This window comes from Corvus kubaryi, unplaced genomic scaffold (assembly GCF_017639235.1).
Source record: "Corvus kubaryi isolate FWS band 111438036 unplaced genomic scaffold, C.kubaryi_AGA036_p1.0 65000, whole genome shotgun sequence".
NCBI lineage: Eukaryota > Metazoa > Chordata > Aves > Passeriformes > Corvidae > Corvus > Corvus kubaryi.
In genome coordinates this window covers 95,554-122,707 of record NW_024581681.1, presented here as the reverse complement: position 1 = coordinate 122,707, position 27,154 = coordinate 95,554, and the positions used below count along the sequence as shown (strand labels likewise).

The 27,154-nt window shown below is 37.4% G+C and overlaps 1 protein-coding gene across 1 annotated transcript in view; it reads right to left on the bottom strand.

Annotated features, from left to right (window-relative positions):
- LOC121672841 (dynein heavy chain 5, axonemal-like) overlaps window positions 1-27,154 on the bottom strand; it is a 145,199-nt gene that overhangs the window by 70,875 nt on the left and 47,170 nt on the right. Inside the window, exons 39-48 of the mRNA XM_042045748.1 lie at window positions 23,211-23,398; window positions 21,812-22,006; window positions 15,961-16,095; window positions 14,756-14,945; window positions 12,086-12,303; window positions 10,863-11,174; window positions 5,764-5,853; window positions 5,443-5,679; window positions 4,777-4,944; window positions 680-886 (exon numbers count right to left, since the gene is read on the bottom strand). Of these exons, the coding sequence (XP_041901682.1) occupies window positions 680-886; window positions 4,777-4,944; window positions 5,443-5,679; window positions 5,764-5,853; window positions 10,863-11,174; window positions 12,086-12,303; window positions 14,756-14,945; window positions 15,961-16,095; window positions 21,812-22,006; window positions 23,211-23,398 (1,940 nt within the window). The remainder of the gene's footprint in view (window positions 1-679; window positions 887-4,776; window positions 4,945-5,442; window positions 5,680-5,763; window positions 5,854-10,862; window positions 11,175-12,085; window positions 12,304-14,755; window positions 14,946-15,960; window positions 16,096-21,811; window positions 22,007-23,210; window positions 23,399-27,154) is intronic.

The following is a 27,154-nucleotide window of genomic DNA, read 5'->3' as shown; positions in this document are numbered from 1 at the left end:
ATACCTCCATGGATGGTGACTCCACCACTTCCCTGGGCAATCTGTTTCAGGGCTCAACAACCCTTTTGGTGAAGAAATTTTTCTCTGATATCCAATCTAAACCTCCCCTGGTGCAACTTGAAGCGTTCCCCTTGTCCTGTCAACACCGACCTCACTACAATCTCCTTTCAGGTAGCTGAAGAGAGCAGCAAGATCTCCCCCAAAGTTTCTTTACTCAAGGCTCAACAACCCCAGTTTCCTCAGCCACTTCTCATAAGTCTTGTTCTTTAGACTCACCACCAGCTTAGATTTCGCATAATAGTTACTGCAATTTAAAGTCCAGAGCAGATCAAAGAAAAATCTCTGAGTGTTTCTTGGATTTGCATGCTTCCTTTCCCAAACTGGTTCTCAGGACTGCTAGTTTGGAAATCCTACCAGCTTTGTATGCAACCAAACCAAAAGGCTTAAATACTACAGTGATTGCACCAAGTGGCTTGACACCATCCTTGATCTTTTGGGACTGACAGCTTGTTAGTCATCTCAAAAACTGGCTTGGGGAAATTGTTTTTAGTAAATGTATTTGTTCTAATCCATATTAAGATATCTTTTTTCTAACCTGTCCCATTTTTTCAACCCATTGATCAGTATCAGCAACAATGGTAAGACCACCAACTCCCAAAAGTTAGTATTTTCCTTTTACCTGATCACCCCATTCATTAATCAGAGGCATGTTGATGTCATCAATAAAGACAGTCATTTTCTTCCCTGCTGGAGGACCGTGTGTAGTGCCCATTCTTTTGCCTATGCAGCTTTCTATGCTCCTTTGGAACATATGTGGCAGAGTTGCAGAAGAAAAGTTTAGGTATTTGGTCAAGTGAACATCAGGATCATACTTGCTTGTGTAATTCTGCAAGATAAACTACTTTTAAGTCAAGTGCACCAGTAACTCCAGGTGAATTCAGACAAAAGGAGATGCAGATGCTCAGCAGCCCTGCAAAAATCTCAGTCCTGCTATTAACTTCAAAATCTCCAAACACAGTTTATTTAAGATAAATGCACCATCTACAACTTGAAATTCAAACAAACTGTCAGTTAATGCTTTGCATTAATTTTTTAAGTATTAAAATTTATAAACTCTTAATAGACTTCACTAAGTATTACAAGTAGATGTGTGCCAACTCAAGATGCAAATAAACTTTGCATTAGCAATTGTCAGGGTTTTTCTAAATTTAAGCTGTTAGTGATGATCTATTACAGCAGACAGCAAAGAACAAGAGAAAAACCAAATCCATTTTCATGTTTACACTACGACATCAAAACTCTTAAAACAAAAGCAGTGCAAAGGAATGGCAGTGTAAAATTAAACCCAGCTACATCACACTTACTGACAGCTATCTTCTCTTAATGAAGAAAGAAATCCTTGAATTTTATGAATATGTACAATTCCCACAGCTGCTGAGGATGCCCCAAAACAACAAAGTTCCACTTTTCATATTTAGTGAGTTTTTATAATAAAAATATGTAACCCTGGAGTCACACCGAGGGATAAATATATAGCATAGGAAATATTTTGTTTAGGAAAAGTTCTGGAGCTTAGAAATAGTACTAAAAGTTCCATATTTCCAACATAATTTCTTTTTAAAGATTCCATTCTTCTGCAATGATGATGAAGTTGAATATAATTTAAATTCCTATCCATAAAAGAGGGTTGACTACAAATGTTCCCATTTTGGCACCTCAGAAAAAGAAATCTGTATCATTGCTGATGAAGTGCTGTAAGAACAACTCCAGTGAGACATACACTTACTGTGACAACATAAAGGAAGACACAGCTAAATCCCCTCAAAATATTTTGATGAATATTGTCAATTTTGTTGATACAGTGACAGCAGCTCAAGAAAAGGTGCCCTTCGGAAATAGGGTTTTTTTCAGACCTGACATAAATGACAACCTACATGTGCACTGTATATGCAACAGTCCTGTCTTTGGCATGTACTCCTGACAGGTGAGGGGTTGGTGCAGGTCAGTGCTCAGATCTCTCCTCAGGGCTCCAACAATTTACAAATTGCAAAGCTCATGTGCCAAGTGCAGGTGCCCAGGTGCTGCCAGAGGGGCTATGGGGCAGCCTCTTGCAAGAAAAGGATGGGGCTTCCCTATGCCAGACACAGCTGGTTCCAGCCACCTCCAGCAGATCCACTGGAGACACTCAGCCTGTGTCAGGAAGGGCAAAATGCTGCCTGGCAATTGAGAGAGAAGTGCAAAAAAATGTGAGAAAATCAGGCCTGCAGACACCAAAGCAAGAGCAGAAAGAAGAGCAGGAGGTGCTCCAGCACAGATTCCCCTGCAGCCTGTGGTGCAGACCATGGTGAAGCAAGTTGTCCCCTGCATTCCATGGAGGTTCACAGTGGAACAGAGGTTAACCTGCAGCCCATGGAAGACCTCACACTGGAGCAGCTGGATGCCTAAAGGAGGCTGTGACCCCTTGGGAAGCCCACACTGGAGCTCCTGGCAGGACCTGCAGACCCCTGGAAAGAGAAGCCCACACAGGAGCAGGTTTGCTGGTAGGACTTGTGACCCCATGAAGGACCCACGCTGGAACAGCTCATGAGGAACTGCAGCTCTGGTAAGAACTGTATCCCATGTGGGAGGAGGGAGCAATGTGAGGAGGAAGGTGAGGCAGAGGGGAGCTGTTATGTACTGACTACAGTGCCCTTGTATCATCCTGCTGCACTGCTGGCCAGGGAAGAGGTAGAGGAGTCAGAGATGAGGGACTGAAGGTGAGCCTGAGTAGAAGAGAGGTGTGAGAAGAGGGTATTTTCAGTATTCTGTTTTTCACCATCTAATTCTATTTTTAATTAGAAATAAATTTTTTAAGTGTCCCCCAAGTCAAATGTTTTTCCCATAGCAGTAATTGTGAGTTGAGATCTCCCTGTCTTTACCTCAACCCCTTTACTGTTGAGGAGGGGGAGGGAACCAGCAGCTGGGTGAGGGTCTTGCAGCTGGCCAAGGTCAACAAACTGCAACTACGAATTCTCAACCATTCAAAAAACACATTTGTGTTTTATTCATTATGGCACTTCAGAATGTTTACATGGTAACAGTAATATTGCACAGTACAGAAATGAGAACTATCTTCAAAAAAGAAAAGGGTCTTGGATAGGATTATTTTTGTTAGTTAAACTGTCAGGGAATTTTCAACTGTCCTTTACCAGTTTAACATCACTTTTTAAAATTTTTTGCAATTCATGAATTAATAGTACAGAGAATAAAGGTCTTAAATTAACATTCCATTTCAAGTTCTTTATTTTGATTTATACTGATGGTTTACTCAACACTGAGGATTATTCCGATTAATTCAGATTACTACCTGAAGTGCTCTATAGTAAGACTCTTTTACTTTTTCATGAAATGAACTGTTTATATCTGGAGATTTCTTTTCCACAAGGTGTAGTAAGGCAAAATTCTACAGAAGATGAAAGCAGAAGGGGAACAGTTGTGAAGGCAGTTAACACTCACTCCTAACCTTACACGAGATGAAATATCTGCTGGCATTATGCTCCCTTGTGTAAGGAACATACTCTGCTCTATAGCATAGACTCAGCCTAAGCAACTCCCAAGAATCAGTTCCAATTATTTTTAGGGACAGGAATGGCAGCTGAAAGCAGGAGGTTGCCAGTATCTGGACAAAATCCAGCATGCGGAATATCAAGACCACCACCCAGACCCCGCCTCTTCACTCTGCAAAAATAGTTCTCCAGCTGGTGCCAGGAACAGAAGCTGACATTACACCGGCATGCCTGTTGGCATGGACAGCTATGCTGAAAAAATAGTATTAATTGCTGCTGGCAGGGGTACAACTCACTCTCTGTCAGGGCTCAGAGAGAACATGGCCGGGGCACACAAAATGGCTCCAGATTTTATGAAAGCCAAAGGTCAATTTAGACCGGTGTTTTTCAGCTATTTTCCATTTCAGGACCTCTGCAAATCCTCCAGTGGAGGTACAGATGCTTGTATAGCCAAGTCAGCTGTCCCAAGAGTAGATTAGTTTTATTTAGCTACCTCTCATTGATCAAAGAATCCACACACTCCCCTGAAAAACACAGAAACCCTAATGAAAAACACTATGCTTCCACTTTTTTAAATAAGGGATGTTGAGTTTGGTAAGACATCTGGGTTTGTTCAGCCTTTTGATTACTGATTTTTCTATATTAAGTTATTAAACCTGTCTTTGTTAATTTAATAGCAATCCTGTAGTTATTTTCTTCTAGAGAACAAACATGTCATTTTCAGTGAAGAAATTGAGAGACAAGATAATAAACAGTAAATTTACCCTCTGAAAACCACCCTGACTAAAGAAGGAAGCTCTGTTTTTCTCTTCATTTGGCTTTTAAAGAAAGGCTGTGCAATAAGGGTGTAAAAAGACCAGTTCACACATGGCACCACTGATAAAGCACAGGAAAATAAAAAAGCCTCCAAGGATCACCATCTTCTTAGCAAAATCTTCTGTTTGACTACTCAAAAGAAAAGAAAGCATATGAAAGAGCATTTATCATCTGACCTTGTGGCCACAGTTAGCAAAGGTTAAAAGAAACCTTTATATAAAAGTTTATATAAAAGACTTGGGGGTTTTTGCTTGTGGTCCATGTGAGTACTGGCAACATGCCTCTGTAAGAATTCTAGTATGTACTCTGAAGAAAAACCAAACTATTCTCAACTTCCGCTTAATATTGGTGCCAATGTCAATTATTGCAATGTTATCATACGAATATATTACATATGTTTTTCCATTCCACCTACCTTAATCATAACAGTTTTTGCTGTTCCTTGTTCCCCAATTAGCAAAACAGCTTTTCCTTGCCTCATGATAGCGTGCATTAGAAAGTCTGTTCGGACACTGTCTACATTTGGAACTAGAATGGAAGTATATTCTGGGACTGAATCTTTAGGATAAATATATTCAGGGACCTGCATAAGAAAGACATGCAAAAAGTTTGAGAATTCCTACCTACCCACAGAATCACTTTGCATCAGAACACAAAATCAAATGTACTTCATAAAATTTACATCAGCAAAACTTTTCTGCCTGAAAGCCAAGTATCCTTTCATAATCAATCAGCATCTTGCCATGCTTTTCTAAATGGGTGGTAGACTAACAGGATATTTTCATTCCTCCGGTACCTGATAAAAGCTTTTCCTTGCTGGAAAGAGTAAGGTGATAGAGTAAGTAGACAGAGTTAAGATCACTTCTGTTTCACTTCCAAAGATATTTCAAATGCACGTTTCTATTCTTTGCTGAAGACATTTACGGGAAAAGAAAAATATCATTCAAAAAAAAGAAGCTCTGGAGAATTTGGTAGGGTTAATCTTCCCAACCAAATTATGTAGGGTTTGAAATAAAATGTCTCTTACCAAATACACTTTGTATACCCATTGAGAAAGCTTAGCATGTTGCAGTGTACAAACCTTCTTTGACCAGTGCTCCCACTGGCCACAGGCATTGATACCAAATTCAAACATGGTTTCCTCTCCATTCACAGCTGGAAGCTCTTTCACTGCAGAGTGCTTCCTTAGGAACAGCTCCATTTTCAGCTTGTCATCTGGCTCCAGAAGGGCTCCAGCTGACCACATCACAGCGAAAACAAACAAGCGAGCAATATGTTCCTCACTGAGCTGCTTCTCGTCTCGGCCAGGCAGCAAACCCTGCAAAGTGGATGCAGTACAGAACTACTGCCCTCCTACAAAAAATCACAGAATCTGAGAGAGAAAAATGGATACCATATCTACCTGTAGGAGGTCAATAGCTTGCTTGATGTACATACATTCTAAAATCGACATTTTTGGTGTCACAGCAGAGAAAACAAAATCCATCAAATCCTGGGAAGAAAAAAACATTATTTAAAGATTTCTTTACCAGTTTCAATGGTATGATTTTTTCTTAGATGAGACCAATTCCTTATTTTCAAATACATTCTAAACTTTCCTTCAAAACAACATTTTTCCCCATTTCTGGGCTTATAAATATTCAGTCTTTGACCATGAATTTTTTCTAACAATAGCATATTAGGAAAATAACTTTGATGTACCAGAGTCAGCAGAGCTACTTGTATGAGCTCCATAAAGTAATTTCCTGAAGAGCAATTTGAAGACTGCTTTTCAGTTACTTCAAGGATCTGCCTGCCATTTGTGCTCTCCGCTGGAGATTTTAATCTACCACTGACATTTTTGTATAGGAAGATAAAAGCACTGATGATACATATATATACAATGCACAAGCTCACCACTATAAATTTCTATCTGTCTGATCTGTTCTGACTGCACCATACTGTACCAGTCCCTCTTGAAACCAATATTCTCATTTTCCTGTAGAATCCTGGCAAGATCCAAAAATATTTTTTTTAATTTGTTTTAATGGAAGTTGGACTTTCCTCAGGTTTCTTCATAATGATGGCTACTGTGTCTGCCTCTGTCAAGTGTTTTGCGACATCTTGAGCAAAGTTTCAAATTGATGTAAAGTCCTCCCTGAGATTTGCAGTGCAAAGTTTTAAAATATCAATTGCCATCCAATAGTGCGGACTGATGTAAATTATGACCTACTTCTACCTTCGTTCAACAATCTTTAATATAACTCTCTCCCTATGGGTTCCATTTGCCCTCATAATCTTTGGAAATCAACACTGGCCACTCATTCTGGGAAGTGAAAGTATAAGAGGGATACTATAGGACACAGTAATTTCAGAGGAATTCCATTCATAGATGTCATGTCTTGTCAGGGAGAAAGCTAAGACAGTGGAAACATTCAATCACCCAAAGACATAAACAATTTACTTATATACTTCTAAAAAAATCACTCAGCTGTTTACCCACATGCTCACCAGCCTTGTTTCACTTCTCAGTTTCATTTTTGCCACTGAAGCTCTCCAAGTGCCCTATGCTGATATTTATTGTTACAGAGAATGAATCAATATTTTTACCCATCCACCTGAGTTCCATCCCACTAGAATACCAGGTAACGCACACAACAAAAATATATATTGTGATCAAAAAACTCACTTAGGCCTCTTAAACTGGAGTAGGCTCATGGATAAGTGGTCTAAGAAGACAGTCTGAGTGTGGGCATACACAGAATCATAGAATGGGTAGGGTTGCAAGGAACATTAGAGGTCATCTAATTCCTTCACCCCACCATGGGCAGGGATACCACGCACTCTATCAGGTTGCTTCTTTTGTAATTCCTTGCAGACAAGCAAAAGTGCTACCACCTTTGCGCACTGTCATTTTGTGGCTTTCCCTCAAAAATGCCTGGTTTGCCCCCAGTGGGACATAGGGGGCTCAGCCGAGTAACTGAGGGGGTTGTGGGTGCCACAGGGGAGTGCCCACAAGCAGTGTGGGAAATTCAAATCTAAGACACTTAGAATCTGGAGCTAAGTCTCACTGAGATTCAGCTTCTTCATCTGTAAAATAGACTAGATGTCTCATAGGGCACTGTAAATTGTTTAATAATTGATTTGACACACACAGAATAAAGATATTTCATGCGTCAAAGTATTCTGTATTATCAAGAGCCCAATTTTCACCAGAACTAGTTTTATGGTACTTATGATTCCAGTGAGGTTTCTGAAGTTTATGAAGGGCTTTTTAATGTTTTCTTTTTCTTTGAGTTTATGAAAAAAAAATCAGTTCCATATATGCTAGTATTTTATTACTACTACAATTTTTAAAACAATGAAAAAAGGATGCAAGATTAACACAGAAATTTGCATGAATTATTTGGACAGGGGGACTGGAAAAATGAGCTGGGTCATAACAAATATACATAAATTTTAAAGAATTTGGATGAGGAAATTGCTATCCCTTACAAGGAGACTGAAAAACGAAGTCAGAGGCTAAAAGCTCATATGAAAGGAAGACTCCTTTTGCATAGGGTACAGTCACTATAGAACTCAGACTACAGAATACTCCTCAGGACAGGAAGCTCATAATATACTCAAAGGATTTAGACAAGCAAAAGAACAACTCAGTAATAGAAAGTTATTAACACTTGTAATATTAATTTTAACATAAAAATATTAAAGGTAAGAAACCCTTTGGATTATATATTCAGCTCTATGCTCCAGGGGCAATGCCAGCCTTTACACAAATTGGATTAATGTGAGATTTAATGTGGAGGGAGAAAATTAGTCAAATCTGAAACTTAAGTTGCTACTACATTTTTTCATTTAAACAATACATAGATGTGCTGAAACTTATGCTATTCACATAACATCCATCACTGGTTTGAGCTTCACACTTCACAGACAATCTCAATAACACCACTCAGGTAATTATTTTAGTAATTTCAGTTCTTTGAAACTGTCTCAGATAATTACTTCCATCAGCTAAGCAATTCTGTTTCTTACAGGTAGCAGCATCATTCACAGACCAGGAATTGGCAGTAGAGCTTCTAAATGTAAGAGAGTAGAGTCTTTTTATAGGGATGGGAGTTTATTTGAAATTACTGTGAAGCAGGAAATGTTGCTGAGAAGAAAGAATTGGGAAAGGAAGGGGGAAATTCCAGCCCCTCAATCACTGTTTAAAAAAAAAAAAAACCTGTGGAAACAGAAAGGACTCTGAAATAATCTTAAATCAAAATAAGGTTGGGTTTGGGACTTGGATTGGTTTTGGTTTGGGACTTTCTGTCTTTTGTACTTTGATTTTGATTTTTTTTTAATGTATAAAAAATGATGACTTAGAGTGCCATTTATAATACACATGAAATGAATGAATATATTCTTTCTGCTGATTCACAACTATTATTCTCTGATGTTTCCTCCTCCATTACTGCTACCTGCTGCACCTTTGTTAACTTTGTTAATTACTTTATCCAACATGAAGACTTTCAGTGACAAATACTATTTTGATTAGCATAAATAATGAGAGTGTTTTGTAGGAAATTGGAATTATTATAGCAGTTGTCTTACATCTATTTTAGTTGAGATTAGATTAATTTCAGAAAGTCTCTGTATGTCTACTTAAGACTGAGTCTCCTTGGTTACTATATTTCCATCTATAGTCTAATCATCGTTTTCTTTGAAAAATCAGATCTTTCTAAGATGTTTATATCCACGCTTTTCTTAATACTAGCATTAAATTCATCAAGGTCTATATCTGGGGTTTGACTACCACTGTTGATGAAACTTATTTGAAAAACCTTCTTATTGAATTTTATCCTTTTCTTTTTAATGTGGGAGAAAATAATAACTATAAAAAGAGCCATGTGAACACAAAAGTAGTGTTACTCTCATCTGTAAAATCACTTTTATTGCCTCTATTATTTGAGAAGCAAAGACAGCACATTAGAAGTGAAAGAAAACTGCCAGCATGACAGCTTTCATTTACATTTTGATAGTTCTAAATGCAGCCTTCAGCACTGAACTAACTTCATATTTCACTGCATTTTCATTTCTTAATCTAATAAAATACATATTTTTCTGGACTTTATTGCTATTGCTTCAGGCTTGGGCATTTTAAATGTTGTTGTTATGTTTTCAGAGCAAGTTGTAGCATAAAATATAAATAAAATTGTGGCAAAGAAGGAGTGAATTGACCCACATACATTACTTTGGAAGCATATTTTAAAACTCATTATCAGAATTGTTTCTCTTTCTGCTGCAGTAAATACTATGTCATATCATTATGTTTTGGAGGTAGAACAAAATGAATAGCTTGTTAAACATTGGTTTTAAAGTAAATGTGCACTGAAATGAAAAGTAGAAAGAAGACATTTGTTAACGTTCCGGGCATTCTAAGTATATATCAATCACTGCTTTTATCATGATCTATAAAAAGCTTTCTGAAATGTCACTCAAAGTTCATTAAAAACCATGTTTTTAAAATGCAAGAGCAATGAAAAATATTACAAGAGAAACCACTGTGAAATCCAACACCAATTAAATGAGTAAACAGGCAGGACCAAGCTGATGGAAAACCAAGATATGTTGGAAGTTGCATTTATTTCACAAATATTGAGGAAATCAGAAGATAACAACTCTGAAAGGTTGCAAAGGCATAATTATTTCTTTAAAAACATTCAAAACCAGAAATTAATATTTCAATTTGATTGAAGTATACTACTGAGGTTATGCTTTTATACCCAGTATCAAGTACAACCATCCATAATATTGCTGGAACCTTTCTAATGATTCAGTAAGGTAAGGCCAGACACAGGGGGAAAAACATTCAGGATTCCTGCTTTTGATCTACTGATTGAACACAATTTAGTCAGAAAATGTATCAAAGAGATGACGTTTCAAAAATTTCCATTGGAACAGAAACATGGATAATAAAATCAGAAGAGACAACTATAGTCAGAACTCCAGCATTATAGTCAGAGCTTCAGAGCAGCACAGAGCACAGAACTACTCTGGATTAATTTGAATTATAGAATGTCTTTTAAAAATAGCTAATGCACCAAATGCATTCCTGTTCCACAGAGTAAACCTAGCCTGATTCCTTTCTGAATTTACTTCTTTATATTTAAAACAAAAGAAGAAGTTTACCCACTTCCTTTGTGTATCCTAACAGGAATTAAAATTACAGTATTAAAATTACAAGTAAAGAAAGTATCTGTTTTTGCCAACATGCAATATAAAATAATCACAGGTTTAACAATTCATTGCCAACTATCGTATGGAGGCAAAACCAAAACACCCAGATTATTTATCTGTTATAGTTTCAGTCATTTATAAATGATAGAGATAATTTTCTCTTTTTTTTAATCCTTCATCTTTAGTTTATTACATAAACAAAGAAATGTAAATAATTGAAAGAGCACTTAGGAAGCAGCAATGTTTCATTAAATAAAGAATAAAAAATGCAATTTTTTTCTGAAGTAGTTAATTAAGTACCTGAAATGCATCATTAAAGCAATTCCATAGGATGTCAGAGTACGTAACAGGTAGTGTCTGCAGCCAAGCCCTTAAAATAGGCTTCCAGTCTAACACTGAAGAACTCATGAAGACCATCCCATTACGAGAAACTGTGGCAGGGGAAGCATTGTCAATGTTGTGAGGTTCAAAAATAATTTTGCAATTGGGGGACATCGGAATACGATCTCCATTGGCCAAAGTAAGGGTCTTATTATCATCCAGAACAGAGTTCAGATTTTCGATCCATATTGCATCAACTGGTCCATCCAAAACTATCCAGATATGCTCCCCCTAAAAAAAAGGATAGACATACACACTCAACTTTACTTACATTGACCAAAAATACACATTCATGTAATATCAGAAAACGTACTCTTAGATGTAAATAATGCCATAATTTGGTGCTCAGCAAAAAAGCAATCTAAAAATGCAATATTTATAATTTGCTCAGTGATTTTAGTTCTTCCTTTGTCATCTTGTGTCACAACAAAAAGGATATTAAGAAACAGTGACAAAAATTAATTTGTGCTGTACTAACCAGAAAATTGTATCTTTCTTCTACAAAAGTACATCAGCCAACCCAGCATCCATCAAGATGGATGAAAATGTTTCCCACTAAATGCAGTCATAGACACAAGCATAAAGTCAGTCCTTGTGGGATGTTACCCAAGTATTTCATGTAAGGCTTCCCATTTTCCAAGTCAGAACTGAGTGGCTGTTCAGAAGATGTGAGTGTAATTATGACTCCATGAAACATGATCTGCAAGTTTGATAAGGGAATTGGGAAATGCCTACACCGGTTTCTTACCAAAGCCTTACATTCCTATACAACTAGTGAAATAGAGTGGCAATGAATTAAAACCAGACAGGAGAAAATTGACTTTCCTGTTCTCACATCAAAACATGAACACACTTTGCTTTTGTGTTTAAACTGCTTACAGAAGGAAGCAAACCCCTTAAAATATTTTCTAAATTAATTCTGGAACCTCAAATGCTTGGAAGGCCTAGTGCTGTCTGGGATGTGTATATAATTCTGACTCTTGTGCACATTGAGCTCATCAGACACAAAGTAAAATTAACACTGCATATTCCCATTTGATTTTATAATGGACGACCTTTCAGATAAATGACAGATAATGACACTCATGAAAACACCTTATGGAAACAGTATTAAATGTCTATCATGATGCAACATCCATTACCTTCTTTGCTTTTAAAGTTTTTCTCCATAATGTAGAGAAAATACCATCTGTCCAGTCATTTGTAGCAACATCAAGGGTACCGAACATCTGGGAAGCTGTGATTGCCTTTGGGTTCATTCTCATCTCTTTATGAGGAGCACCACAATCTGTCATTGCTTTCATCAAAATATTAATGCATTTTGTCTTTCCTGCACCAGTTGGACCTAGAGTCATCATACCTTAAAACAATACAAATATGGTTTAAAATGAAATGTCAATGTGTTGTCCTACCATTTAATGGTTCATTGCATCAATGATCCCTGTTCTATTTTTATCAAAAGCCAATACATAAGCATGTTTCTCATTCCACTTAATGTGGACTGAAACAGAATTTGAAACTATTATTAAAAGGCCTCTGTAAATGTCTCTCTAGTATGATATGCAAGCCTATGTGGGTCTGTATCCTCCCTCAGGCAGTTATTTTCCTTTTTCTAACGGGAAAACACAACTGTCTCTTGATATTCTCATGCAATGACATTGACATGAATGGTGGCAAACAAATGCAGTAATTTCTAAATCAATCTAATGAGAATGAGAATTGTCCAATGATATACAAAATTGAGTGCATCTTTCCAATGCAAAAGTAACAAAAACATGTACCTGCATCCATCCATGCTGGCATTTTAACACCTCTTTCTTACATAAAACCATTTAAGAGCAACCACACAATTTCATCAGTGTATACACATTACCAAAGAAAAATAAATCATGTCTTCAATAATAAATTGAGCCTATGGTTGAACTTTTTTTGTTATGTTTTCTAAATCACCTAATAAATCTGTCCAAAATCAGATGGGACATTCAAATTGAGACTTCCAAAGTCATTTAAGGGACCTAGACAGCTCCTATTAGACCTAAAGGCAACTGGATAACATAATCCTTAGTTGGCTTTGAAAACGTCTTCAACAAAGGTGTGGAACAAGCACAAACCCAAATTACAAACCTAATCCAGTGCAATGCAGATTGTGTGATATTTTCTCTAAAACTAAAGGGAGCTGGACATTCCCCAAAACAATCTGAGGACTCAGAAAATCACTTACTCGTGCCATATGTTACATATGGGGAAATCTAATACAAGCTCTTCAATGTTAACCAAATGGCTTTTCAGCTGGTTTCAGTGGTATTTCAACCAAAATTGTTATGCCAAACAGATTTCAGGACCCATGCACTGAATCTCTATGTGTGTATGCGTGTGTATGTGTGTAGAAGCACTTCATGTGCACATACTGCCATATTTCAACTAAGTAATAAATTTTACAGATTTTTCCTCATTATTTGAAATCCCATGGTGACCTCTCTGTAAATTGAAGTTCATGAGTAGGACAAATGGAAATCAGGAAAAGATAATCTTTTTCCCTCAATGCAGTAACTTCTGTCATAGAAAGGTCTGAGCATCCAACTGTTCGGACAATTGGAGCTGCATGATCTCCTGTAGGAGAATAGTAGGGATGTGTGGAGAGAAGAGGCATCTAAGAAGAATACCACAGTGGATCATGAAGATTTCTGAGGAACAGTGAAGCTGTTGTGTATCACAAATCAAACAGCTTCTTTTAAAAAGAGACACATTTAATCATAACTGAAATAATCAAAACTTCCATGGTTCCTATATAGAAATAGTTGTTATGGTTTGATATGGAACACTGCATCCAGAGATCTGGACGTAAATTAGTAAGTCTGCACAGCACTAACCAGTTCTTTGGTCTGAATTACAAGTTTGAGGCATTAAGGACTCAGACTGTGGTATGTGAAGGAGTATTTCATTTATTTCATTAGTTTAAGCTGACTATTCTTTTATTATGACATGAAAATAAGAAGGATGGTATCTTCATAAATCTTTGCTGCTTTAGTTACATTTCCTTTATATTTTCCCCTTATTTTACCAAAAAATCATTAGTTAGAGTTTGGGGGTATGGGGGACATTTCAAAGTGGGGGTATTTTTTTTCCACTGAGCTATGAATTGTAAACCTGGATTTACTACTGTCTTTGATACCTTTCCTAGGACAGGATAAACTTTGCTCAATGGCCTTTTCTGCACTGTAAAAATGCATTTTCATATAATCAAAGGATGGTTGAAGCTGGAAGGGACCTCTGGAGTCCATCTTGTCTAACTCCCCTGATCCAGCAGGAAGAAAGTTTATTTCTCTTCAGTATAAATGGCAAGAATCGATCACAAAGAAAACACTTCGAATTATATCTCATACATGGTAGAATCTATCAAAGTAAAGGTTTGAGAGATTATTTTGTGTAATCTTCTCAACACTATAATCTCACAGTAACTTTATACTCGAGCTTCATGACTGAATCTGTCTGAGAGCAGCAGTTGTTTTCAGAACACTGAACAAAATTGCTGTTTCTGGATTTTAATGTATCAATTTTAACTTGTTCTATAGAAATTTCAATCACCAAAGGCCACACTCATACTCCCAATAAAAACATAATACAACAAAGCGTTGCACACTAAAAAAAGGTCGTAACAGCTTCCTAAGCAAAATACCCACGTAGGCTCTAAAAATGGCATCTGTTCAAATTTTTAAAACAATTTTCATGAAATTAATCTGCATTCTAATGGCAGATAATATAATATAGTCTCAAATACAATGCAGTCTCAAAGCCTCATCTAGCATGCTAACCATGTCGGACTCGTTGAGTTTCATACAGCTGAATAAGTTTAAGTATCCATGGTGGATGATTAATAAGCCCTGCTTCTTCTGTCTGTTTTTGGATGGCTGACTGTAGTTCAGGATACCCAGATTTATCCAGAGTAATTCCAGGGAACAGGTCATTAATGAGACTCATAAATAAAGGTTCATCTTCATCCACCTGTCAAGGATAAAGTAAGGGGAAATACATTATTTATTCATCAAAATTATTATTATAGTTGTAAACAATCTTCAAGATAAGCTGTTTAAAAGATGGCAGTGAAAATCTTATCTCTTCCAAAGAAAATATTATAATTATCCATCAGTTTTATGAAGTGAATTTCATACAGTGAAATCACAAGTAGTAATTTCTAAATTAAATACTTTAGGCTGATAAAAACTCTAACAACTTAATACAGTTTTCTTCAGTGTATATACACACATTTCTTCATTTGCTACATAAGCCAGCAAGATTTATTCCAATCATACTTTGCCTTAGAACTTTTATGATTTTTTCCTTCTGTAAATCACTGAAGCATGGCTATAGGTTTGAACACATATACCAATGCACTGAATAGATTAACATTAGAAACAGAATAATTGGTTCCATCACCAAACTGGCTCCCAAGGTAAATACACAGAGTCTAGACATGCTATAACCTTTTAATTACAGCAATAGAAAGAAAGATGAATACTTTAAATAGTATTATCTAAAGACATTAGACTATACAAGTAGGTGTTAGCTGCTTCCAATTACCTCACTTAATGCAATTCTTATGATGTTCTGAAAAGGCAACAGAGTCCCAAGAAATGTATAAATTGAAATTCCGGATTAAGAAGGATCTTTGATGACATTATTAAAAGTTAATACAATGTATTCTTTCTTTCTCTCCTTAGGGTAAAAAGAATTAAAAACAAGAGCCAATTAGAGGACCAGGTAGATCCCCCAGGATCTCATGGTATTTCCAAAGACTATTTCAGCTAAAGCTTATGATGTGTTTTCCTCTCCTTAAAAGACAAATTGCGCTCACACAGTAACTGTATTCTGATTCTCAACTCACTTATAAATCATACTAAAAACTGCAAAATAATGTATCCAACTGCTGACGAAAAATAGCTTTTCAAAGTGCACAATAAAGATCCTTAAAAATGCAAACAAAATACTCTGTTGGGTAAAGTCACCAGTGTTACAGTACCAGTTTGGAGAGGTTCATGTCCCGCAGAACTCTCATCACAACAGTTTTCTCTGGCTCTTGGGGATTAGATCTTTTCACTGCTCCAAGTGTTCTTAAAACAGACAGGATATTTCTAAGCCCAAAGTCATAGTGAACCTTGAAATAAAGCATAAACAAAATTGGAACTATAAAGATCAAACTGATCAAAACAAAATTCAAGAGAGGGCTGAAAATTAAATTCACTAAATAAATAAATGTTATTGAACTTCTAAATATGATTAAATTCACAGCTCTTTGTCTTTTCAAATAGATTTCCAGTTTTGTCGTTATCAAATCCTGAAGATATTTTCTAGTGTTGTATGTCCATACCAGAAAGTGTACTTTCTGGTGGTACAAAGCCCACCCCTATTTCCCAGGCTGACAAATAAATATAATGACCCTATAAATCCCAGAATTTTCAGTAAGAAATAACTTATTGATTAGGTTTGCAGATCATACCAAACTGGTGAACTAGATCACATCTAAAGTTCAAAATTACCAAGAGAAATTCAACACATTATCTATGTGTGATGCAATTAACTAAAGGCAAGTGCAAAATACTACAGATGGTAACAACCAACTGCACAAATACAGAGTAACAACTCTCCTTCACTGAGTTGAGAAACAAATCAGGTGCAGAAAGCTTTGTGGAAAAATATCTGACATTGCATTGAGGTCACAAGCTGCCCAATGACTTATCTGCAATTTTAGTGGGCAATAAAAATACAAGTATCCTTTTTAGGACAATTGAAAATATATTTCCATTGTAGCTGGCATTTCTATACTGTGCCCAAAGGCTGGATTCCACATTTGAAGATGAACCCTATGGAAGAGAAATTTGAAAAGAAAAAAATGTTATCAGTTGACTAGAAAACATGCTATATCTGGAAAAAGTAATACAAAATCTACTGTAGAAGTAGGAAGAGCAAATATGCAGGATGAGTGATGGTAAAAGTCTTCCACGTGCAAAAGAGACCTGCAAAGAGGAAGACAGGAGGAAAAGGAAGGGAAAGAAGTAATGCGCTTAACTACAGCAAGGGGGATTCGAGCGAACTTTTGGAGAAAATATTGTGACCAGAACAAAAATGAAACTTTGGATCAGGTTGCCTGGGAAACTGCAACCTATCCATCAATAGAAAATGGTAAGAACAGTGACAAACATTTATAGCAAATTATTTAATTAAGAATTATTTTTCCTCCAGAAAGGTGACTGGATGATTCCTCAAGGCTCTGCCCTGCCTCATTTTCTATTATTTAATCAGGTGCCAGGTTGTTACCAGTTGAAAAAGTTAGGTATGAATATGCAGCCACATACTGCCAGGAAATCTTATTTGTAGATGTAACAATAACACAAAAAGATTAACAACTTCATGTGACGTTGATGAAGTCAGATGTCACCTGACTTCATCATTATTCGGTAAATGGCATGTCCTAGTGAGATGCCCAGAATCATGACAAGGACTGATACATTTCTTTTTCTCCATGCTAGATGACTATCATTGACATACTGGAATGAGTCCAGCAAATGATGACTACATGAAAGGAAAAGAGGCAATGGTCAAAATTTTCAAAGGGGGAAATTGCAACAGTTTGTGTAATGAAGAATTCTTCACAATGAGAGTGGCCTAACACAGAAAAAGTACCCAGAGAGAATGAATATCTCCATCCTCAGAGATATTCAAAACTCAGAAAGTGCCTTAGCAACCTGCACTAATGTGCTAAGCAGGAAGTTGGACAAGGTGACCTCTGGAGGTCCCTTCCAACTTACACCAGCTGATGATTCTATAGAAGCGATGACTTTGTTAAATTTGAAGAAATACTTTCATACCTACTAGAAAATATAAAATAAACTTAAATGACTTTTAAAGACAGAATTTCTGGTGCATTCCAATTGACATGCATGATGGGTGGTTCAAGGTGACAATCACGTATTTACCTTAATCTGTTTTCTAGTTTTACAATGGTTTTGCCTTTCAGGAATGGCACAGAACAGCGCGTGTTTACTGACAAATGTGGATTATGAGTTATTTCTTTGCTACATCTTTTAACAGCAATCTTTAAAGATTGTGCTTGAGCAAAATGGACTGCAGTGGTATAGCTGGTGCTCTCGTAAGGAAGAATAAAAAATCTGAAAAAAAAAAAAAGGTCTCAGTACTAGAAGCATAGTTTGTTCCATGGGGAAAAGAAAAAAGGAATATCAGTGGTTTTTTCCATATGAAAGCACCTTAAAGAGATGATTCCCAGAAGGGGTTTATCACCTCACTTGCTTTCAAGCTTTTTTAGGTTTTTCTTTTCAGTTTCTGTTTTTTCCTAAGCTGTGTGAGGCTTTGTGGAAGGAGGTACTGGGGAAGAAGTCCTGTAACAAAGCCAAATAATTCAGCTTTGGGGCCTCTGTCAGAATAACTCCTGCACAGGCTTGTGGACACCTCGAGCTTCCCACATTTGCTAAGGACTATTCTTTTACTTTACTGTTTATTGTTTTTCTTTACCGAAGGAGATGACAGTCACTCTGGGTGCCTTTGGCTACTTGTGAGTCAGAGTTCCTCTTTCTATAGAGTCTGCATTTGTGTGTATAAAATGTCTGGAGGTCTTCATGTATTTCTTCCGGCACATTCCTTTTATATCTTCTGCGGCATAAGTTCAGCTGGTGAATGCTTGCTTGTTTATTATTTTCTCCTGTTGATATATTGCATCTGCTGAAAACAGGCAGTGTTCTGCCATTTCCTATTGCACTGGCTCTTTATGTGACCCTGATCTTTCCAGTCAACTGCCTGGAAAACCCAGCATTACTTAACTTGGAATTCCAAATTTACCATCAAAAAATTAAATAAATAAGTTCCACTAGGAAAGAAAGATTAATATGAATTATAGAGTCACAGAATGGTTTGAGTTGGAAGTGACCTTAAAGATCATCTAGTTCCAACCCCCTGCCATGGGCAGGGAAATGTTCCATTAGACTAGGTTACTTAGAGCCCCATCCAAGCTGGCCTTGAACACTTCCAGAGATGGGGAGTCCAGAACCTCACCAAGCAACCTGTTCCAGTGTCTCACTACCATTACAGTCAAGAATTTCTTCCTAATGTCTAATCAAATATGCCTCTAAGACTGTCTGTACTTTATAATTTTTGTTTTCTGGCTACACAGAAGCAATTTATGTCCCACAGTACTCTTAGAAATATGTTCAGTTCATGAGACTCCTGTATCTAATCTGATTAACTCATTAGATCTCTCTCTATATAATTACATATTACACTAGGTGTATTCCCCAACCTACAACAAACTTCACAAGGAACTTTAGCAAGTGTTTCAAATTATTTCATTACTACTACAATAACAACACATTCAAGTGAGGAAGTGGTGGACCCAACAGAGAAGCAGAAGATCCAGTCTGTGGTGGACAAGAGAGACGTCAAGAATTGTGGAACAGTGTGGAAAGTGACCCTTCTCGAGTGTATGTGTGCAGATAAGGAAGGGTGAAGAGAACAGCATTGTGGCAGAAGCAGAAGCAGCTGCTAATTTGAAGTGCCTGTTTGCTAAGGCATGCAGCATGACAACAAAACAGGGAAATATTACAGCTCTGTGTGCAGGTACAGCTTTACAGGGTTACAGTCAAACTAGGAAATGTGGGGGGGATAGGCACAATGGATGGATACAGCTTCTTTAGGAAGGACAAGCCAGGACGGAGGGATAGGGAATTGCCCCTAAAAGTGAAAGAGTAGGAATGCTTTCCCTTAGGACGGCTAATGAGCCCAGCTGAGAGAATTTGTGTTAGAATTAGAGGGCTCAACAACATTGTGGCAGATGTCTGCTGCAAACATCCTGATAAGGAAGAAGCTGATGAATCTTTCTTTCAACAACTGGAATTAGCCTCATCTTTGCAAGCCCTGATCCTCAGCAGGAGCTTGACACACCCCAATATCTGCTAGAAGGGCAACACAGCCTGGCAGAGCCATTCCAGGAGATTTCAACACTGTCTCCAATAACATACTCACAGACCAAATAGTGACTAGACAAGGTGGTCAGACACTTCAACAGCTTGACCAAAGAGGCTGTGCAGCGTTTATCCTTGGAGATAGTCAAAGCTCATCTAGACAAGGTGCTGAGCCTCTCTAGCTGATGTCACTTTGAGAAGATGTATAGAACCCGTCAGTTTTTCTCTGATTTTATAACAGTATATAATGGATTTATACAAGAGCAGGACTGTCCAAAGGGCTGCTCACAGGCACAGGCAGGACAAACTAGCATACTACCATGGGCTTGCAGAAAGCTGTGCTTCCTAGTTCATGATACCGAGTATAGTGATCCATTATATGATGCATGATATAAATGGTTAGAAGAAAGATCACCATAGCAGGCTTCTCTGATGAATACTGTAGAAATGTTAGGTGGTTCTGAAGAAATATTATAAATACTCATGGAAGACTATTCCCCACTGACATCATGGCTTACATAGAAAGAACTACGGAATTTAAGTTATAAGAAAGATATAAGCGTAAGATGCAGATATAAAATTGTGATGTAGCTGAGTGTGTAAGGGCTGTGCCCATGTGCACACCCGGAGCACTTGGTCATTAATTTTCATAAATATGAAGGAACTTCCTTGCTAGCATCAGCATATATGAGGCAAAGGACTGATCTGAGACAAGGTGATTGAGCTACCTGCCTTGACAACAAAGCATTTGACTAATTGGCACAGGAGTTTTCTGGGTGGGAATTTCAGGCAGTTTCACAGAGTCCTCCGGGCAGTTCCTATGATTCCCTAGGCCAACTGATAAGGCTTGCTTATATGCTCAGTATGTTGATTAACATGATAAATGGAGAATCTTGCTATCTCAGAGGCTGCAGGGCAATATCTGCTGAAGAAATGACCAAACTACAGAGAGAAATTCTGCACTCATTGTGTAGATGCAGTAATCATTGTGCATAAAACATTGTACACCCTTAAGATAGTTAAAATAAGTTTTGTACACAGTTAGGTTTTGTTTGGGTGTGTGCATTAAATTTTTAAGTACATTGTCCAAGGGTGAACCAGTTCCAGAATCTGTGACAACACAAAACAAGCAAAGCACTTTTGCAGAGGTAGAAGGTCAAATTTCTGATGCCTGCTTACATGCCTTTTTCACACTAAAGGAAAGAAACATCTCCTGGACAAAAAATGACCACACAAACTGAGGCAATAAGAAAACTTCATCTTACAAAGGCCAGGCACTAATATATATATGGTATAGAACTGAAATTATTTAATACAGACTATCGTCAGTTAGCCCAGGTTCATCACTATTCAACCCAAGCAGGCATTTGAGCTACAATTTATCCACTGTTCCAACAATTTCTCATTGAGACCCTCTAGTGGACAGCCAGTACAGGGCATTCAAAAGGCAAGAACCACTTTTGTTTCTACTTAAATACCCTATCCTAAAGGGAATAGCAGTTTTCTGTTTCTAGGACCACTCAGCAAAACAGAGCCTTGTAGGCACTCTGTAGTTAGTTACAATTCTTACACTGCCTCTGAAATAGATCTGGCCTTCATAAGTGAAGACATTGAAAAATGTGTCCTCTGCAAGTTCAGCACAGCAATATACACCATTCCTCATAACTCCTCCGGTAACTGCACTCTGTCTACAAATCGCAAATCAAACTCCCTATATTACTCAATTTACTGTGAAAAGTAAAAACAACATGATCATTTCAGATTCTGTTTCTGGAACTTGAAACTGAAAACCCTAAAAATGTATAGGCTCATGAGTGTGAAAATAATTACATATTCTATGAAAGTATATTATCTCCATATCCATCTAGTGACAGCTTATAGTTGGACAAATATTTATTTTACCTGTTTAGATAACTGCTCTTCACAGAGTTTGTAGAGTGTATAGAATTTTTGACTAAGGGCTTGGTTGTCTCGGAAACCAGCACTTGCCAGCTTGACTCGCATAATAATGCTACGGTCAGGCACCATCATGGCAACCATGCGAAACAGAATCTTCAGATTTTCAGGAAGTTCCTGTCGTCCCGCATAGCCGGGGTTCTGAAAATGCAATTTATAAACCCAAACAATATATAATAATGGCACAATAGAAAGTTTTATCTTTCCTGATTATCATTTGGCAAACACATGCCAAATGATGAGCACATGCGAGATTACAAAGGATAACTTGAACATGTCACAATTACCCATCAGTACACAGTTGCCTCAATACTGCAGTTCATGAACTATGGGGTATCACATATTGTTTGGAGATGTCCAAGACCCACAGATATGGACTGACAGCCACTTACAGATCTTGCTGGAGCTCTTTTAGATGGTTACTTCCTCAGAATCTTGACAGCGTTCCAGTGCAGGAGGTTACTGTCCCCTGTGAGCATTCCCAACCATTTCAGTGCAAAGTCAGTCAAGCAGTGCAAGCCATTACTGAGTATAATTTAAAGTAATGGATCTGACCTTTCACTGAAGATGTCTAAGTCATTCATATGAGTACTGCATGACTCAGTTGTGACAACTAGCTGTGCAGCGGTAACTTCTTAATCTCTTTCAGCTCTTTCCAAACTGTCTTCCCCCTGGCCTTTTTATGGCACTTATTTGCCCTCTTTCTCAAATTACAGTGATAACATTAACACTTTTTCAAAGGTAGGACACCCTAAAACAAAGGTTTCCATTTTGAGTTAAGGGTATATAGGTAGCTAAGGAGGGAGAGATACAAAGATGCTTTTAAGGTATTCTTACACTTTCCAGCTTGGTTTGCCTCCTGCACTGCTAGAAGCAGTCCACAGACACCAAGGAAAAATCTTCAGGAGGCCAGTGAACCAGAGTGAAGGTGGTTTCCTTCATGCTGTCTTCTAGGACTGTGGTCAAAAGTATTTCACAGGTGGTAAAATACTGACCAGACCAACTACAGTAGTCCTTGCAGTGGTCAATTACTTCTGGTTTATTTTGATAGACTTTGACTAAAAATATAAGGGGGTTAAACTTAATCTCAATCTGTCAAATATTAACTAAAAAAGTCCTTAAAATATGTAGTTAATGGTAAATCCATACCTCAAGTCCTAAGAGCCAGTTAAAAAATACGAACAAGAGAAAATAATATCATAATGATTTTACCAAATTATTGTTCAAGTTTCATTAACTATTTTCTAACAGACAGTTCCAATATTTCAACAGGAAAATTTCACCAGGAAATGAAACAGGAAAGATTTTTCACAATGATGCAATTTACATGTATTTACAGACATACCATAGTCAGAAATATACCAAATTCTCTGTCCATGTCAACGACGTCACCATCAGTGAAAGTGAACTGAGGTTTCTTTTTTTTCTTACACTGAAGTACAATATGTATCTGCTGAGCAGCCACTGATAAAACTGGAAGTTCAATGCGGTTAAATTCATCAAAGCAACCCCATGCACCTGACTGAGCTAAACCTAAGAAAAGCAAAAAGGGAAATATTCTGTTAAAATATCAGATCAAACAACAGTAATTTATATACAAAATAGAGTATGGTCTATGCAACTTAGTGTAACATGAGAAGAACAAACATGAACACGGAGTAAAAAGGAAAGTAAAAACTCAAAATAAAGTGGGCTGTGCGTTAATGACACGCAGAAAAAGTATCACCCCTTGAATGAAAGATACATAAACTTCTTCACAAAGAATCCTAGACTTCTATAGCAACCATTAGGGAGAAAGTGTTCAATAATACTGTATACAGTACCATATAATAGCATAAATGTGCATATAGCATGGAAACTCATCTATGCAGGGGGTGAAGTTGTCAAAGATGAGCTTGAGAAACACCTACCTAAATGAAAAGCACAAAACCAAATAGAGACCACTACATTTCTGACAGAAGCATTGTAGCATTTTATAACAATTATTTCATAGGCAAAAAATTACTGGAGATTAACGTCCTACCGTTCAAGAGCGAGGAAAGAATCTGATGTCACACTTAGAATTGTTATTTGGAACAGGCCATGGAGTTTTAGACAGACAGTAGTACCCACAAATATCATGAAATTAATGGCTTTTGGGAGAGTCAAGTACTCCTGTGTCATGCTAACAGGATTGAAATAGGAGGGTCCACAGTGGCAGCATTCCAGAGCAGTACTGGGAAAGCTATGTAACCCCCTGCTGTTCCACACCCATTTCACAAGAGAAAAAGGCTAGTAAGTCTATGCGGGAGCTTCATGGATGCCCTCTCTCCCTTCCCAAAGACCACACTGGACTCCTATTTCCTATTGCCTGGGTTCGTACCTACAAATGTTCAGAAGTGTTTAATTCACTCCACTGGACTGGTGCAGCTCAGCTTGGCTTAAGCAGTTTGAAGGCAGTGCTAAATGCATAAATAAAGCACATGTCCAAGAAAAGGCATTTGTGTGTTTGCAGTGCTAAATAACCATGCCCAAAGCTCCCCTGAATCCCCATACTTTATATGGCAATGTCTATAGCACTGGTAAAATAAATCTATGGGTGGTTTATGTTAATTCCTTAAGAACTTTAGATAGTCCAAGAGAAAGTATTAAAAAATCAATACTAATACTATGAAGATGTATTTTTTCACTTTGTCTTCCTTTCGCTTTCAATTCTTTTCCTTCTCTTGCTTTTTCTCAGCCTGTTCTCATAATCTGCTACTTCCCTTCCCTATACTTTTCCTTGTCTGATCTTCTCTTGCCCTTTAAGATGTTCCTCTAGAAACTCTCATCTTACTCCAAATGCCATTAAGGCTGCTTTTATGTTTCTTTTCTGACATTCACTTTTTATGCATTTTTCATGCCCATTAACCAATTCTTCTAATAATGTTGCATCAATTGGTCTTTTTTACCCATGTAATTTTGGAAAAACAAAACTAGAGGAGTCAAACCAGATAAAAATCAGTGGTAGTACAACCAAAATTGGTTTCTTAAGACTTGATTCAGTCTGGGCAATACTGCAGATCTCCCGTGAACTTATCTCAATTCCATATTTAATCCTTCCCTAAACTGCTTCTAATTAATTTCTGTCATATTGTAAGGAAAAAAGACACTCCAAAGGAAAATAACTTGGAGAGAATGAAAAGTTACATGGACTTAATTTTAAAAATTAAAAGCAAGTGGAATATATACAAAACCACAATGCCATAATGATACAAAGATTAAAGTAATTCTATAGACAGTTACCAAATTTAAAACATTAAATACTCAATCCTACTGTCTTTGAAAACAAATTAAGAATGTTCCTTGACTTCACTGGTGTGGCAGCAAGTCCTTTAACTGATGTTCCCCTCCTTTTGTGAGGAATATCTGGGCCCTGGATGCCCTCAACAGCCCTCCCTGAGGCTTCTACATACACTCTGTCCTCCAGTCCAGGAGTTCCATTGTAGCTCAGGCAGGTCCAAACTGTATTGTGTGCAGGGCTGGGCACAGTCCCATCTCCTGTTATCCTGAATTGCTGAATGAACTTCCTGGAGGAGCCCACAACTCCACAGTTTTACCTCCAGTCCTGTCTCCTGCTGTTTCTGACTGAACTTCCTAGATGGACCCTGTATCCAGCTGGTCCTTTCACATTGTCTAATGGTCACTGGACTGCTGATGGGAACAAGCTGTCAACAACCTGCCCTTCCTAGGCACTGTGGGACTGTGCCCTGGTGAGAGAAGTCCCTGCCCTTGCCTCTGTGCTGGTCACCCTGGGCTCCTGGCTTGTCTTCCCTCATGGAGCTGCCCCATTCTTGCTGCTCCCTATAAAAAAATTATTGTGGAGATTTTTCAAACGCATTTGTCCCCTTTTCCTACATGTGTTACATGACTCCTAGGATCCATTCTAAAAAGAAACCCAAAAAAGTGGGGTTTCTGCTTTGTTTATTTAACATTAATATCTACTCTTCAGGATACAACAAGGAAAAGCTCTAAAGCTGGATATTCTTTATCTAAGAACTTAGTTCCATATAATATTGTCTCTTACACTTACTGTCTGTATCTTAAAGGGTTTTGAAATTAATTTCTCTATAGAATGGTGAGATTCAGTTCTGACCAAATAATTTTTCTTTGGGAAAGGAAAAAAAATTCACTTGTTCTGTAATGCCACCTGCTGCATGGAATTAGGAAACCTCATTCTCAGGAAAGCCAATATCCCACAGCTTTGAATAAATTCAGTTCTTGCTAAATTATTTAATTCTAGTGGTGCTTAAAAAGAAAAAGAAAAAGGAAAAAAACCACACGTATGCTAAAAACATACACACAAGCAAAGGCACAGCAAGCAAACTCTCTGCTGCAAAACAAGAGACAATGTAATTTTGTCATATTGTGAATTAAATTCTGCTCCCATGCTGAATATATTATGGTTATCAAACACAGAAATGGAGTAAAAGCAGAAAACAAAGGACAGGATTAAAGAGATCTTTAATTATATCTAAAAACTGTGGCAACAACCCGGCCCCAATCAGTACAGATATCCTCCAAACCTGGTTCTCACATGATGTAAGAATCTCACAGAATAGCTATTAGCCCCTCAGACTATAAAATGCATATCTGTGTATTTTTCTTTTTCCCCCCCCCAGATTTTACACAGGAGTAGCACCATAGTGACATAATTCAATGGAAATGTCACTGAAACAAAGCTCTGTCTAGCCAAAGTGCAACCCAGAAGCAGCAAACTAAAAACTAATCATTGGTTCTGAAAGAATTTATAGAGTGCCAGACTTGTGTATTCACCTTCTGAATTAAGATAAATATAAAATCTTACATTAAATATTGCATTAAATACCAAATCACCAAAAGTCACTTCAGGTAAGACTGGAATTGTTTGACTGTAACTATAGGAAACAGAACCAAAGCAAACACAACTTTTATACCCATCTACTGGCAACCACAGACAAAATGTTTTTTAAAGGGTATCCACCAACACTTCTCAGGAACAGTGATGAAGTATCCCTGGTTTGCTATTCATGGGCAATTACAACCCTGAATTTGATATAGAAAACTTGAAAATTCATCTTCCCTCTTGCATCCCTGGTACTTTCTCAGGTTACCTCTGGTCCAGTTGAGGTGACAAGTTGTATCTCAACCGACATTTTGGTTCAAATTTGAGAAACAAAACTATCAAAGATGAAAGTCCAGGCCTTGAACATATCAATTAGATCATCTGCTTATGAATTTCTTGAGTAACACAGAAAAACAAAAGAGATAGGAACAGGGAAACAGGAAGAC